This window comes from Lepisosteus platostomus, chromosome 6 (assembly GCF_059453375.1).
Source record: "Lepisosteus platostomus isolate fLepPlt1 chromosome 6, fLepPlt1.hap1, whole genome shotgun sequence".
NCBI lineage: Eukaryota > Metazoa > Chordata > Actinopteri > Semionotiformes > Lepisosteidae > Lepisosteus > Lepisosteus platostomus.
This window is the reverse complement of record NC_142616.1, coordinates 9601704-9615043: the sequence shown is the minus strand read 5'-3', so window position 1 is coordinate 9615043 and position 13340 is coordinate 9601704. Positions and strand designations below refer to the sequence as shown.

Below are 13340 nucleotides of genomic sequence, written 5' to 3'. Positions count from 1 at the left end.
TTGGTTGGTTGAGTGAGGTAGTGACAGTGCAACGTGTACTGGCACTGGGCTTTGATTGATTGATTGATTGATCGATCCATCGTTGGTTGGTTGGTTGAGTGAGGTAGTGACAGTGCAACGTGGGCTAAGTGTGGCCACAGGGAAAACTTTGTGGTCAAGGGGACAGCATGCAAACTCCACACAGCAAGTGCTCCAAACCAAAATCAAGCTCAAGTGAGGCAACCACACTGTCAGGCTGTTGTACCAACTGCAGAAAATCAGCCCTATTTTAAATCATGAAACGTGCTCAAAAGAGACCAGACAAGTCCATTTACATGGATATCACATAACATCAGTTTAAATACCATTTTGGATCATTTGTCTTCTGATCTTACTTTTCCATCAGGGATTCATAAACATAAACCTAATTGGGGTTGATGGGGTTGATTGGGTTTGCTTGACAGGCATATTTAATCAAACAGAGACAATGGACAATATCCCTATTATTTTTCTTGCTCTCTGTGATGTAAAGTGCAGAGTGTGCTTTTTCCAAAGATCCATGCCTTTTGGCCATGACAGGCTTCTGTACCTGGCAGCCATCTTGGCTCAAGGCTCCTACTGAAATTAAAATAGAGCCAATATGGTTGCTAATTGACAATCAAATCATCAACAGGTGAAATTTGTTCAACTCAAACCACTAACGCTATAAAGCTCAGAAGCATAGCCACCATTTTTTATAGGAGGAAAACAGGTGTGAGACGAATGTCTTTGAAGGTAAATTTGTGACTGGTTTTCATGTCTTTGTTTGTGTAGTCCTCTCTGATGGCTGATGGGAAGGGATTTGTTTAGTTTTTGTGTTTGTTTTGTTATTGATGGGTAATTTGTGTAGTTTTTCAAAGAAAATGATGTTTATTAAATGAGGCCTGTCTGATTTACAAGATGAATTGAATGTGTTTTCTGGATTGGTCTTAAAATAGGCACAATTACCTGGTGCCTGTTTTTTTTTCCTTCAAAATGTCTGTCAAGACCTACTTAAACTGTAATGAGCTAGACGTTTTGGGTGTATGTGTCACATGGCATAGTTCTATAGTTATTTAAAATCATGAGTAGTATTTTGCTTAAAAGTGGTTTTTAGGATATGGTAGTATGGGGTGCCCTGATTGCACTGCACAAGGTGCAACTGGATGGTGTGTACCTGAGGGGCTTGGACTTGGGCTGGCAGTGTGGGTGTGCCTCAGTGGTCCTCGTCTCTGGAGCTGTGATGGCTGATACCCTTGGCTTTGATCAGGTTGGCACAGGAGTCCTGTGTCTATTTGCTGTGGTTCCTCAAAGAATGAGGATGAGCTAATGTGGAGAAGTGGTGTCTGGAACAAGTTATGTGATTGAAATGGATTCATTGGCTTCTTGCAAGGTGCTGGCTGAATGAGATTCAATAAACTAACAAACAGATCACAAGGCTTCTCCTTGCCTGTAACCCTTATGTGATGTCCTTTGTGTGAGCTCTGAGCTTCTGGTGTTCTACCTGCCTAGGGAAGTTTGCCCTTCCCTTTTGAGTTTAATCCTTCTGCCAGGAAGTGAACATAGAGAACACTTCCTTCCTTGACAGTGATGCCGAGCTTCATTGAGATGGATGCAGCAGTCTGTCTCGCACTCCTCCTGCTTGGGAGTTCTGTCCATTTGGGTGTGATGGGATTCAGCACTGGGTCGCCCCCATCTCTGTGTGATCCCATGAGGCTTTGGCACAACTCAACCTCCGCCCAGACCACAGCTGCGCCTTACACCGTGACGGCCTATCCAGCTACTTACAAGCCAGGAGATCAGATCACAGGTGAGGACAGGATGCATGTGGTGTCCTAGAGAACACCCTTCAAATGATCTATCCTGGCCATGCAGGATCTGTGGGGAATGCATTGAAGGAGTTGGGGAGCTAGCTTTACTGCTGATCTGTTTTGTCAGAGGGGTGGAGAGTTGGTAAGTGCAGTCTAATTGTTTTTCACTGCCTAAATAAGAGCTTCTGGATACTCCACTCAAAGCACTTTACAGGTAATGGGGAATCCCACCACCACCAGTGTGCAGCCCCACCTGGATGATGCTCTAGTGCTCTCAGTTGGGAGGAGAGCAGAGTGATGAAGCCAGTCCAGAGAGGGGAGGTTATTAGGAGGCCATGATTGGTAAAGACCAGGGGGAAACTTGGCCAGGAAGTAACACCCCTACTCTTTTCAAGAAACACCCTGGGATTTTTAATGACTACAGAGAGTCAGGACCTCGGTTTTAAGTCTCATCCAAGGAACACTATTGTTTATATAGTATAGTGTCCCCGTCACTGTACTGGGGCATTAACACTCTTACAGACTGCAGGGTGAGCGCCCCCTACTGCCCCCACTAACACCTCTTCCAGCAGCACCCTTAGCTTTCCCAGAAGTCTCCCATCCAGGTACTGACCAGACTCAACTGCACACCCTGCAGTTGTTCCAGGGTGATATTCCTGCTGGCTAGGTCCAAAATTCACTTAACTTTTCAATTGATCATTAAGTCATTTCAGACCTTTAGAAATGTAATGGCAAACTACAGTACAAAACCTGCTGGACTGTCACAGCTCATTCGTGTCTTTCCATCTGAGAAAAGCAATATCCCAACTGACAAAACAGTTTGGATTACATTGGCTAGTCCGATCAGTTTTATTATTGGTACTTCGAGGACTTACTTCAGTGGGTGGGATGGCCTGTCGAAAGGAGATGACAAACTGGGGGGGAGCACTTCTGAAGAATGTGTATGATGAGTTAATGGGGTGGGGGGGGGAATTTGTAATTGTTTTTGTGCTATGACCCTTTCTCTCCCTCTTGACAGTGAGTCTGCGTGGGAGTCCAGACAGTTTCCAGGGATTCCTCCTTCAGGCTCAGGAGGTCGGGGGAAACGATTCTGTTGGGTCCTTCACTGTGACCGATTCTGCAACCAGTCGGCTGATTGCTTGCGGTGGCATGATGGTAGGTTGTGTTCCAGACCAATCTCGGGACTCGAAAGCAGTTTGTCGTGTTTGTGGTTGTGGGGAAGCTGTTCTGGTTCCTTTGTGTTGATCTGCTGGCTGTTTGATGGGACTTTAAGTTCTTATCCATAGCTGTGCAAGGGATGGCATCCCATCCAAGGAAAGTAGCCAGAATTGGGTTTTCAGTCCCAGCTTTTCCCCATGACTCTTCTGGTAAAGGCTCTGATTTGCCATTATCCTTTCCAGGAAGAGTGGTTTTGTGTGGTTTCCAAGCTCGTGGCCCCACAGCTCGTGTCCCATCCTTCTCCCTCCTCCCACAGTAGGGTTGTAATATTTGGCGTCCTCTGCTCTCCAGCTGTCCTCCCAGTCCCACAGGGACATCTCTCTAGGGACTGCTGTGAAACGGTTACTCCTTTTTTAAGCACTTTTTTTCCCCCTCCCAGAATTCTACTGTGACTCAGGCAAACGACAGCATGAAAACCCTGGTTGTCGTCACCTGGACAGCACCCACCTCTGGCTCTCTTGGGGACATTGAATTCAGGTGAAGACTACTGCCCTCGTGTTGACTTCACAGGCGTTTCAGAGAGCTTCTTCCCTACTCGCCTTTAAAACAAGGGTTTCTTTGAGCTGTAGACGGGGGGGGAAGTACCTTTTGTTGTGAGGAAACACTTCACTGGAGGGGCAAGAGATGACTGAGCTTTTATAGAACTCGTAGCATCCAAAAGGATCAAACGGACTGCTAAAGATTTGTTATACAAGACTATATTGTATGTAAACTGACAGTATGGTTAATTTAGTTATCGGGTGGCTTACCTCTGGTTTAAGGTTGATCATTCTTTAACTTGAACTTGATTGGGAGCAGTTCAATTTCTATTGGGTTTTATCAAGTCTGTTATGCTTTAACAGGGTCTGAATTATGCGTGTTGGGTTACACACCTGTAATGCAAATGTTCCATATACATTAAATACTAAAAACTATAACCTTGAACATGGAGTGGGACACGAGTACATTCTCCTGCAAAACCTTCCACAGAATATAAACTGCTTAATCTCTTAAAAAAGCTTCCTCAGTTTCCATTTCTGAAATACCAGGTAAGAAGAATTGGCAATCTATAACTGAGTCTTATTGTTCATCTGTGTCACATGACCCAGTGCCAGACCTATCAAGTCTCCTTTCCATAGCCTCAATTGACCATTATTGTACTCTATATGCTTTCAGTATGAAAGAAGTCCTGTAAAAGCACTGATCCCTGTTCCATCACAGCTACAGTCTTGTCAATGCATATGTGCAGAGGACTGAGACTGAAATGTGTTCAGTCCCCAATGTACAGAAGTGTGCAGGCAGGCTTCAGGGATGCACTGTAAAAGGAAGAATGTTTCTGCTACTTGCCCTGTTAATGCTGTATGAAAATGGATCGGGTTCATTCTTCAGCAGTCTTTCCTGGAAATCCTAAACCTCCAGGGTTTTTCCTCCATCTTTTTTTTTTTTTTCTTCAACCTCTTCCAGGGCAACATTTGTGAAGGTGTTGGGCGTGTTTTGGGAAGATGTGAAAAGCTCGCCAGTTCGGGAAGAAGCGACTCTTGCTCCTTCAACCATATTTGGAACCCTAACTGTATGTAAAGGGAAGAGGGGGTGATTGTGGGGGATAGGTAATCGAGATCGGGTTTGCAGGTAGTTGACCTCGGGGGGGGGGGGGGGGAAATGGAGTCAGGCATGTATGTGCGTCTCCTCCCAAAGCCCTGCACATTTAAGTGTTCTCCAAAACATCAATTTCCTGCAGTAGAATAACACCAGATCCAGAGCACAGTCCAGCCACCTGGAAGCTGAACACAAGGCTACAATCTTGCAGAGAGCTTCCTGCAGACTAATAAAGTGGGCTGTGGTGATGCTTAAATTGAAGGCAGAAAAGACCACTCTCGGTTCAAGTGCATGTCTGGTGTCCTGGCTTCACGGCAGTTTTGGCTGTGGTAGTCTCATTAACCTAATGGTTTCAATAAGTTGGTTGAGTTGTTGGTCTAATAAATATAGACCCTTGTCTCCCTAAGTAAGGACAGGAAGTCTTAAATTTCCTGTTCACTATTCATGATTTTCTTGGAATATTGGAGTCTTTGGTGTGACAGTGTCTCCATGTTGAGGACTGAATATGGAGATGGGCATTGTCCGCTAGAATACCCTGTAGCTGCATAACCAGAACCGAGACGTGTTCATGCTCAAATGTCTTGTCCCTTGTTTTAAAGGCACCCATTACCAGGGACAGCTGTGGACGGACTAAATCCTGCTTTGAGCTTCCTTCAGGCTGTGACCCGGCCTCCGATGGAGACTGCCTCTTTGCGTCCGCCACAATGGACCCAGCAGGACGCGGCGGCGTCTTTATCGAGCTCCAAGGCAACTCCAGCGGTTACATCGCCATCATTGGGCTACCTGGCAACCTCAGCATGGCATGTGTTTCTACCCTGTTCAGCACTCACTTCCTGACTTTAATGACACCCTCAAAGCACTGAAAGCTAATTACAGGCTACATCTTTAAAATTCTTAATGCTGACTTAACTAGATTACTTACTATAAGAATTGCTTACACTTATATGGCACTTTTCTGTACACTCCACTCAAAGCAATTTTACAGCTCATGGGGAATCCCACTACTGCCGCCAATGTGCTGCCTCCACCTGGATGATGCAATGGCAGCCACCGTGCTGTAGTACACCCCTCACACCAGCTGTCAGTGAGGACAAAAACAGTGATGAAGCCAGTTTGTAGATGGGGGGGGGGGGTTTTACAGGAGGCCATAACCGGTAGATACCGGGGGAAATCAAGAAGAATGTGGTCTTGGTCTCATTACAGGAGTAAGCAATCTTTCACCATGGCTGAGCCTTGCTTCTGCTTGGGGTGAATTTGGGGAAGGAAAGATCAATGATGACTCAGTCCTGTAGGAAATTGGAAATGAACAATGTACCGCTACCCATTTATCAAAAGCATCATGTGGTAAAGATCTAGTTAGGTAGATAAGAAAAGGTGCTTAATTCCCAACTCAATGTTTTTCAATCTGCTTGGCTTTTATACCCCCCAAAACTTTCCTAGATGAAAGATTGAAGAATTATAGCAACTGCTTTGTAATATTTCTAAAAGTCTTGACTTTGTGTCCATTGTAGCAGGTGCATTTTAAAACCTCAGGAAGAACCTTGTCCTGTTCTTTCTTGTTAATCAAAGTCCCAACATAATGGTTCCTCCAGCTCCCTGCTCATTTTTGCCCCTCTGTTGTAGGGAGATGCCTTTCTGTGTGCCCAGCCTGAAAACGCCACCTTCTGGTTCATGCGTGCCACGTTTGATGGGTCCTCTCTGCAGGAGAAGGCTGAAGTAGGTCCCTGGGTTTCCACAGATCTAGAGCTCTAATCTAGAGGCACTTCCTGAAGATGATGCTAGGAGAAACTTAGGACCATCCAGATGGTCTTGATCAGTTTCATATGGGGAATAAGAGCCTCTCAATTATGTCAAGACACGACTTTACAAGTGTGGAACCCTGACATTTCCAGTTATGTTAGTCTGAGATGGCCAAGTATTACTTAATCCATTGAGCCAACCTCCAGTAACAAGAATGTACTGTAACAACTTAATTCAGTTTGTCCACTGGTGGAAAGATTTGATTCAAAGATGCTGACAAAGCACTGATCCGTTTAGAAACTGCATTGAACCCCCATATTTTGAAGAGAATCTCTCTGGTGTTTTGTCCGTATTGTGGATTAAATGTAGATTATATCCCTTGATCAGTCCTTGTTCTCCTAGAAGCAGAGGATCCACTGACCTTAACTGCTTTTGCTTTGCAGGTGGGTGTTGATACCATTAAAGGTTCTGTGGAAGATGACCTCATTAAGTGCTCCTTCATCGTGCGAGATCTCCTGGAACACAAAAGCGGAATTGTCTCTTTGGCTGTTGGGATGTTTGCAAATGGTGAGTTGTGAGCATTCTAGCTGATTCCACCCTCAAATGGGGACATTTGCCCCAGCTTGCCTGTTTAGTAGTTAGTGTAGGGGGCACAGTTCATGGATGAAGCTTGGAAAGGTATTGGAATCAAGTTGGCTCCTTTTTCTGGTTCTTAAAGGTAGTTCCATCAAGACTTAATGTGCATCTGACTCCTTTATAGATTCTGCCCCACAAAGTACACTGTGGTTTGCGATGGTTAAAACCATTGTGACCATTAAATTAAGTGCATCTCCTGCAGCATGCATGTTATGAGACTGGATGTGTTCTCTAATGGCTCTAATGGATGACTTTTTGTGTAGTAAGGGGAAAGGGGTTATTGCGCGACGTCTCAATCAGGCAGTGAAAGTTAATTTACTGTGAACTTGCAGGAACGCTTGGTGATCCCGACGTACAGCTCACCACGAATGTCACAGTGGATCTTCTGCAGTTCGCGTTTCATGGTAAGCCATCCCACTGCCGCCACCACTGTGAATTCCCATTCCATCGCAGTTTGGCACGTTTCTGATCCATTGCATAATGGGGATTGTGAAGAAATCCACCTGAACTACTGGTGGTTATGCTAAAGTTGTAGGGGATAGCTTTCTTTTTCTTTGGCCATATGTTAGTCATTGGGAACTAAAGTTTTTTTTTTTTTTTTTGTTGTCGACTCTTGCGATCGTACTTAAACCTGCTGTCGGTGTTAACAGAATTGACCAGCGTTCCGGTTTCCAGCACCTCGTCGGCTTTCTTCAGCACTACACCACCCTCAACTGCTGTTCATTCAACTACAATTGGCAACTTTACTGTAAGTTAACCCATTAGTAGCTGAAATGACTCGGATCTGTAGACTTCTAAAGTATTTGTGGTACTAGAAAACTAAGCAGTTAATTGTGCATTAACATTACACTTGGTGTACATTTCTTGGTCTATACATTTTACCTTTTTGGTCTTTTTAATTCCAGATCCTACTGTCTTACCAAGATGAATGATCAAGTGAATACTAGTACTGCACAACTTAAATAGCCAATCAAATATAATTCATCTGTTTGACCAGTTTTCCTTTAGTATGGGCTAGAGGTCCCATTCCCTCAACATCAAATGCTGCTTTGACCTTATTGTGAAACAATTCCAGTTCAACTCCTTTCTGCTATATAATAGAGACTTCTATTGGTGGGTTCAAATGAAGATTAGTTGCAGGTCATTGATCAATCACTAGTCAGCCATACCGAAGGGCTCTCCTTGCTCAATGAACCACATTGAGCATCTCTTCAGCACCATGACCTGTATGAGCATGAGACTGGGATCCCTTCAACCACTGATTGCTCTTCATTCCTAGGGGTCCATCACCAGTGATGGCTGCCAACAGACTAAGACCTGCCTGGCAGTGCCGAGAGGTTGTGATCCAGCCAATATGGGCAACTGTCTCTTTGTGTCCACTGCCTACCTTCCTGACCAAGCCGATGACATCTTCTTTGAGCTTCAGGGCCTGTCTGGGGGCTACATCGCTGCTATCTTATCTGCAGACAATCAGACGGTAAGAGCCCCTCCAGAGCTGGTCCTCTGCTGGCTGTCTTGGTATAGAGGGACTGCTGGATTATGGGTTACAAGGACTGTCCGATTTCTAAATGACCAAGATTTTGAAAAGGTCTGCATCCCATTATGGAAACTCGATGTCAAGAAATTGGATTTGGACCTTGGCATAAGGACTCCTATAAATCAATACTCTTTGATATAGAAAGGAGGTCTTTAGATTTTTATTAATTTCATTTGGTGTGGATCCAACTATCTCACTGAACCATCATTCTACAAACTATCATGTTTCAGGCCCTTCTAAAGAACTGCCTATGAAGCCAAATCTGTTCTGAAATTATTTTAATCTTAAATCAAAAAAAGCTCAACACAGTAAATGTCTTTTGAAAGATGTTTTTCACCTTCTACATTGCCTGTTAGTGTTGTAAATGGTTGAGTTATCCTTTTTGAGGGTTTCAGTGTTTCCAGGAGGAAAGCAATGTGGGGGAGTCTCATCAATGATGGGGGTTTTCCTGTGGCTCCGCAGGGAACTGCGTTTGTGTGCACTCGTGAGGAGAACTCCACGTTCGGGTTCCTCTGCGCCAGTTACAATGGGTCAGTCCTGACGGAGAAAAGCCAGGCAAGTCCCCAGCAATGAAGATCATATTTAATATCACCCTGATGGTGAAGGGTGGGGGACAACTTGTGTATTGGAAGCAATGCTGGAGGGAGCTGGTGCTCCAGAATATTAACCCTTGAGTGTTTTTTAGATCTAAAAATCATTCAAGATGCAATGTCAAGCCACACTGGTCAAGCATACACTAGTCCTCAAGTTTGCAGAAGTGCATCATGTTTGGCCAATGTTCAGGTTACATTGAAGCTAAGACCGGCACCAAATGCATTAGATCTGGAGTGTGCGCTCCCACATTTTAGGATGGTCTGTGTGAAATGTGGCAGAGATGGAATTCAATGTGCATTGTCAAGGACTTGCAGTGCCTTGACAATGAGCTCATTGCTCTGAATGAGCAGTAACTCAAGCGGGCACTACATTAAAGTGTGTCTCAAACTAAATGCAAGAGGCTCTATACCCAAAGGGTGGTGAGTGTGGGACACAATTTCCCCACCCCCCAACCCTGCTGTCATTGAAGCCAATACCCTGCTTTCTTTCATGAAAGGTCTGGATGATGTCCTGGGATCAATTATTTACTGACTACCCAATTACACAAACAGACTTGTGCCTTAAGATTACTCACAGTTGAAAGCCGTTCAGCCCATGACGAGCTTCCCCTCTGTCCTTCCAGAACAACATCGCGTCTGTTAAAGGCGCCGTGGACGAGGATGTCATTCAGTGCACCTTCATCGTGAAGAGCCTTGGCACTCGGCGGCGGCGGGCAGTTAATAGGGATTTCTTTATCCTCCTCGCTGTAGGGGATCACAGGGGAGGTGAGGTTTCATGTGTTCTTCTGTGGTCTGGAAGTACCTTAGGGAGCCCATATTCTAATGCATGCTATAACCTGAGCACTTGAAGAGCTTCAGTGTGGTTGTTTATGGGACACAATCCTAGACCTGGGAGGGCCGATGTCTTCCAATTTCTGTCCCGCCTGAGCTCTATGTAATTTAACTAGGCTCAAATGGTGTCCTATGGGGAACGGGACTTGTGTAGAAAAGCACTTTCACGAGTCGGCTCTGAAGGACACCAACCCTGGTTGATTTTTAGGAAGTTGGAACAAATCCAAAACAATTTTGGAGCCCCCTGTCCTAGATGAGGACCCTGACTCCTCTAGTAGTTTAAGAACGGTTTTAGTCAGGTAATGCGTGTGACAAGCATCTATCAGGTTCCATTCATTATTGGCATGATAAAGCAACGGCTGGAGTCCAACCACTCCTGGTTGTGTGAATGAGGGGAGACCTTCAAGCTTAATTTTAATTTGTTCTAAGCTTCTGACTGGGAAGCATGCTGGTGCAGTGGATGGCATTGCTGCCTCACAAGGCTGAACTTGGGTTTGCATTGGTTTTTGCTGAGTGCTCTGGTTTCCACCTAATACCCAAGGACTTGCTGGTAGGTGAATTTGGGTCTGGTGTGAGTGATTGCTGGCTCGCTTACTTGGTGTGCGAGATGGACTGATGGATCTGGGGGTGTATCTCCACCTTGTGCCCGGTGCTTGCTAGGATGGGCTCCACTTCTGCAACCCTGAACTGCCTAAAATGGTTAGTAAACTGATGGCTGTTTTAATGATAGGCTTGACAAAATGGGGGACACTGATTTTTAATTCACAACTGTGTGATTACATTTTGCTGGTAGCTTCTATGGTCTGTTTTGAGTTTGTTTTCCCCAGGGACACTTGATGTGCCAGATATCCGAGCTCGTAGCGCCGAGGCTGTGGATGTGCTGCGATTCCCTTCAGGAGCGAGCGGGCACTCCCTCACTATGGAACACGGTAAGCTCTTGCACCCTGCGTGGAGCTGAAGCAAAGAGTCCCTTTCCAGAGCCATGTCAGCCTTTCGGCCAATCCCATCTCGAGATCTTGGGGGGGGAATCCCAAGTTTGTTCAGTCTGTGAAGGTGGGGGAGGTGGTGGCCATCTTGCCTCCCTGCAGCCATCTCATCTTCCCAAGCTCAAGGGGCTCTTGAGGAAAGTCGGGAAGCGCTATGAAATGAGAACCTGCTTTTGGTTATGTGCCGCACATGGATCATATTACCTGCAGTCCAGAGTAGTGCAGCCTCCCTTTGCACGGTTCACTATAGACTGTTTATACTGGAATCTAATTTGTTCAAGCTGCGAGTTATGTTGGCAAATTTTAGAAGCTTTGGAATTGGAGTAACACAATTGTGAAGAGATTGGTGGGCATTGCCTGTTCCTTCTCATCTCCTACGTAGTCCTTGTGAGCTTTGATCGCAATGCTTTCTGTGAAACCCATAATTCGTCTGGTCCCTACAGGGGTGTTGATCCTGGTTGCATGGCTGACCACTGGGATGCTGTACTGAAGCTTATGCTTGGACTTTCGAGGGCCTGGACCAATCAAGGAGAATCTACAGCTGAATTAAGTGCATTTGCCAGAACTCCGTTTGCTGTGGGTTGATTTTTTTTTTTTTTTTTTTTGGGAAGAGTAATCTTCAAGTGGTCTTGAAGTATGCCACGAATGTTTTAAGTATGTTGCCATGGTTTGTTCCCATGCCTGAATTGTTCTAAAAGTTTAACTGTTATTAATAAACCACCTCAACATAATTTACTCTTGTTTGCCATGGGTAATGAAGATTCCTAGATGGGTAGGGGGGGAAACCAGATTCTCTGTGCTCTTTAAGAATTAGTTTCTTTATAGACTTGTATCTATAAGTGCAGTCTAGGTAAATCCCGAGTAGGGGTATTAGTTTGGATGTGCCCATGTCAAGGATCAGTGTTATGAATGATCCCAAAACCTAGTGTTGGGTAAAGTCTTCACCACCCTCCTCACACTGAATCTAGCCCCTTTAGACAAAAGCTGGGATACTCCTTTACTCGCATTAAACTGTACATGACCTGCAGTGTGGGGTTCTTGTTTGTACAGATGTCCAGGGCTGTGGCACACCCAGCTGGAGCAGGCAATACCTGCTGGCCCAAGGGGTACACAGTATTGCAGAATTGTCCATGAGCGGTCAAAGGACTGCATCCCATGTACAGGTGTGAATTGACAATTTGGGGGGGGGGGGGTTATCTTGATTTAAAATGTCACCTGTTCTCCAACAGGTTATATGCACACCAAACTCTTGCAAGATGTCCTATATGAAATGCCTTTTTAAGTTTTAGTACTGTCATGATTGAGGGTTTTTTTTACTCAACCCTTCACTGCTCAGCTGGGCATCATAAGTTACTAATCCTGATCCAAGAGAGGACACCCACACACCTGAGCTGTTAGCCAATTAAACCCTTGATTGGGTAAAGGAAGGGGTCATGATGTCTGTGCTGGTGGAATAGAGTGGCAGTAGATCTGAGCTCCAGAAAGTACAGTCCGTGTCCGTCTTCATGAACAGCCACAGAGCTTCCCTTTTGCGGATGCTAGAGGGTGCAAGATCTCTGCTTCTGGTTGTGCTGCACTAAAAGGGGAAAAAAACAAAAGCATAATTGGATCTTGTGGTTTAAGGGATGACGTCTCGCATTCCAGGTATCTTTTCTCATCTTGCAAAGATGAGCTGTACAGGCAAGGTGTGTTCCTGCTGAGCCTGAGATGCCTTGTTTCTATAACAATGTTGTTCCTAGCCTCAGCCATTGCCTCACCTAAAAAAGGGATGGGTGCTATGTAAATAGCACAACAGTACTGCATTCTTTGAAAAGTGTCAATAGGATAACATCCTGGTTGACATGGTGAGAAGTTTCTGAAGTAGTGGAGTCCTTGAATTGGCACAGTGACCACCATGATCTTCCAGAGGGCTTTTGGAAATCATGTCAAAGTGCTTAATTTTCAGAAGGCAGCTCTTGCAGGAAGTGTAATCATGGGTCCGGTTGCCAGTGGGAGGCCGAGAGCCAGTGTAGCTGTAGTGTTCAGTCGTGTGGCTCCAGAAGCTCACTCTTGACGAGAACCACACGGACAGGGGTGATGAGCTTACCTTCACCCCAGTCTGCCCCCAGCACGGCGGGTACAGTGTTTGGAATGCTAGTGAACCCTCTTCAGGCTTTGCTCCGTTCTGGTCCCGACTTGTTAAAATTCCTAACCAGCTGCTTGTAGCCTAATCTCTGACACTGGATATTTACCTTGTGTACCCATTTATACTACTGGCTATTCGGTGAGAAGACTTCAGGTTAAGCTTCTCCCTTGAGCATATAAATGGCTAGCTGTCTCACTAGGGATTTGAACCCTCAACCTCCTGCTTCCAAGTCCACTACTCTCCACCCAGTTGTCCTCATTTGGGAATTGAATGCAGGGCCTTCATGCTGTG

At 45.3% G+C, this 13340-nt stretch overlaps 1 protein-coding gene across 1 annotated transcript; it reads left to right on the top strand.

Annotated features, from left to right (window-relative positions):
* The first annotated feature begins 618 nt into the window (after positions 1-618).
* Positions 619-11655, top strand: LOC148660085 (ferric reductase 1-like). The gene is made up of 15 exons (XM_088634105.1): positions 619-753; positions 1586-1807; positions 2827-2963; positions 3406-3503; positions 4470-4575; positions 5201-5405; positions 6229-6317; positions 6785-6908; positions 7310-7381; positions 7628-7725; positions 8257-8454; positions 8977-9069; positions 9731-9872; positions 10766-10867; positions 11368-11655. The coding sequence occupies exons 2-15, from the start codon at positions 1588-1590 to the stop codon at positions 11412-11414; spliced, it is 1731 nt and encodes a 576-aa protein (XP_088490231.1). The 5' UTR covers positions 619-753; positions 1586-1587; the 3' UTR covers positions 11415-11655.
* The last annotated feature ends 1685 nt before the right edge of the window (positions 11656-13340 follow it).

What these genes read in the sequence shown, in the direction of transcription:
- LOC148660085 (XM_088634105.1), top strand. Translation starts at nt 1,588, where the DNA reads ATGCCGAGCTTCATTGAGATGGATGCAGCAGTCTGTCTCGCACTCCTC. An exon ending in CTTGGGGACATTGAATTCAG is followed by an intron (nt 3,504 to 4,469) that starts GTGAAGACTACT and finishes AACCTCTTCCAG; the next exon opens with GGCAACATTTGTGAAGGTGT. An exon ending in TGGCAACCTCAGCATGGCAT is followed by an intron (nt 5,406 to 6,228) that starts GTGTTTCTACCC and finishes TGTTGTAGGGAG; the next exon opens with ATGCCTTTCTGTGTGCCCAG.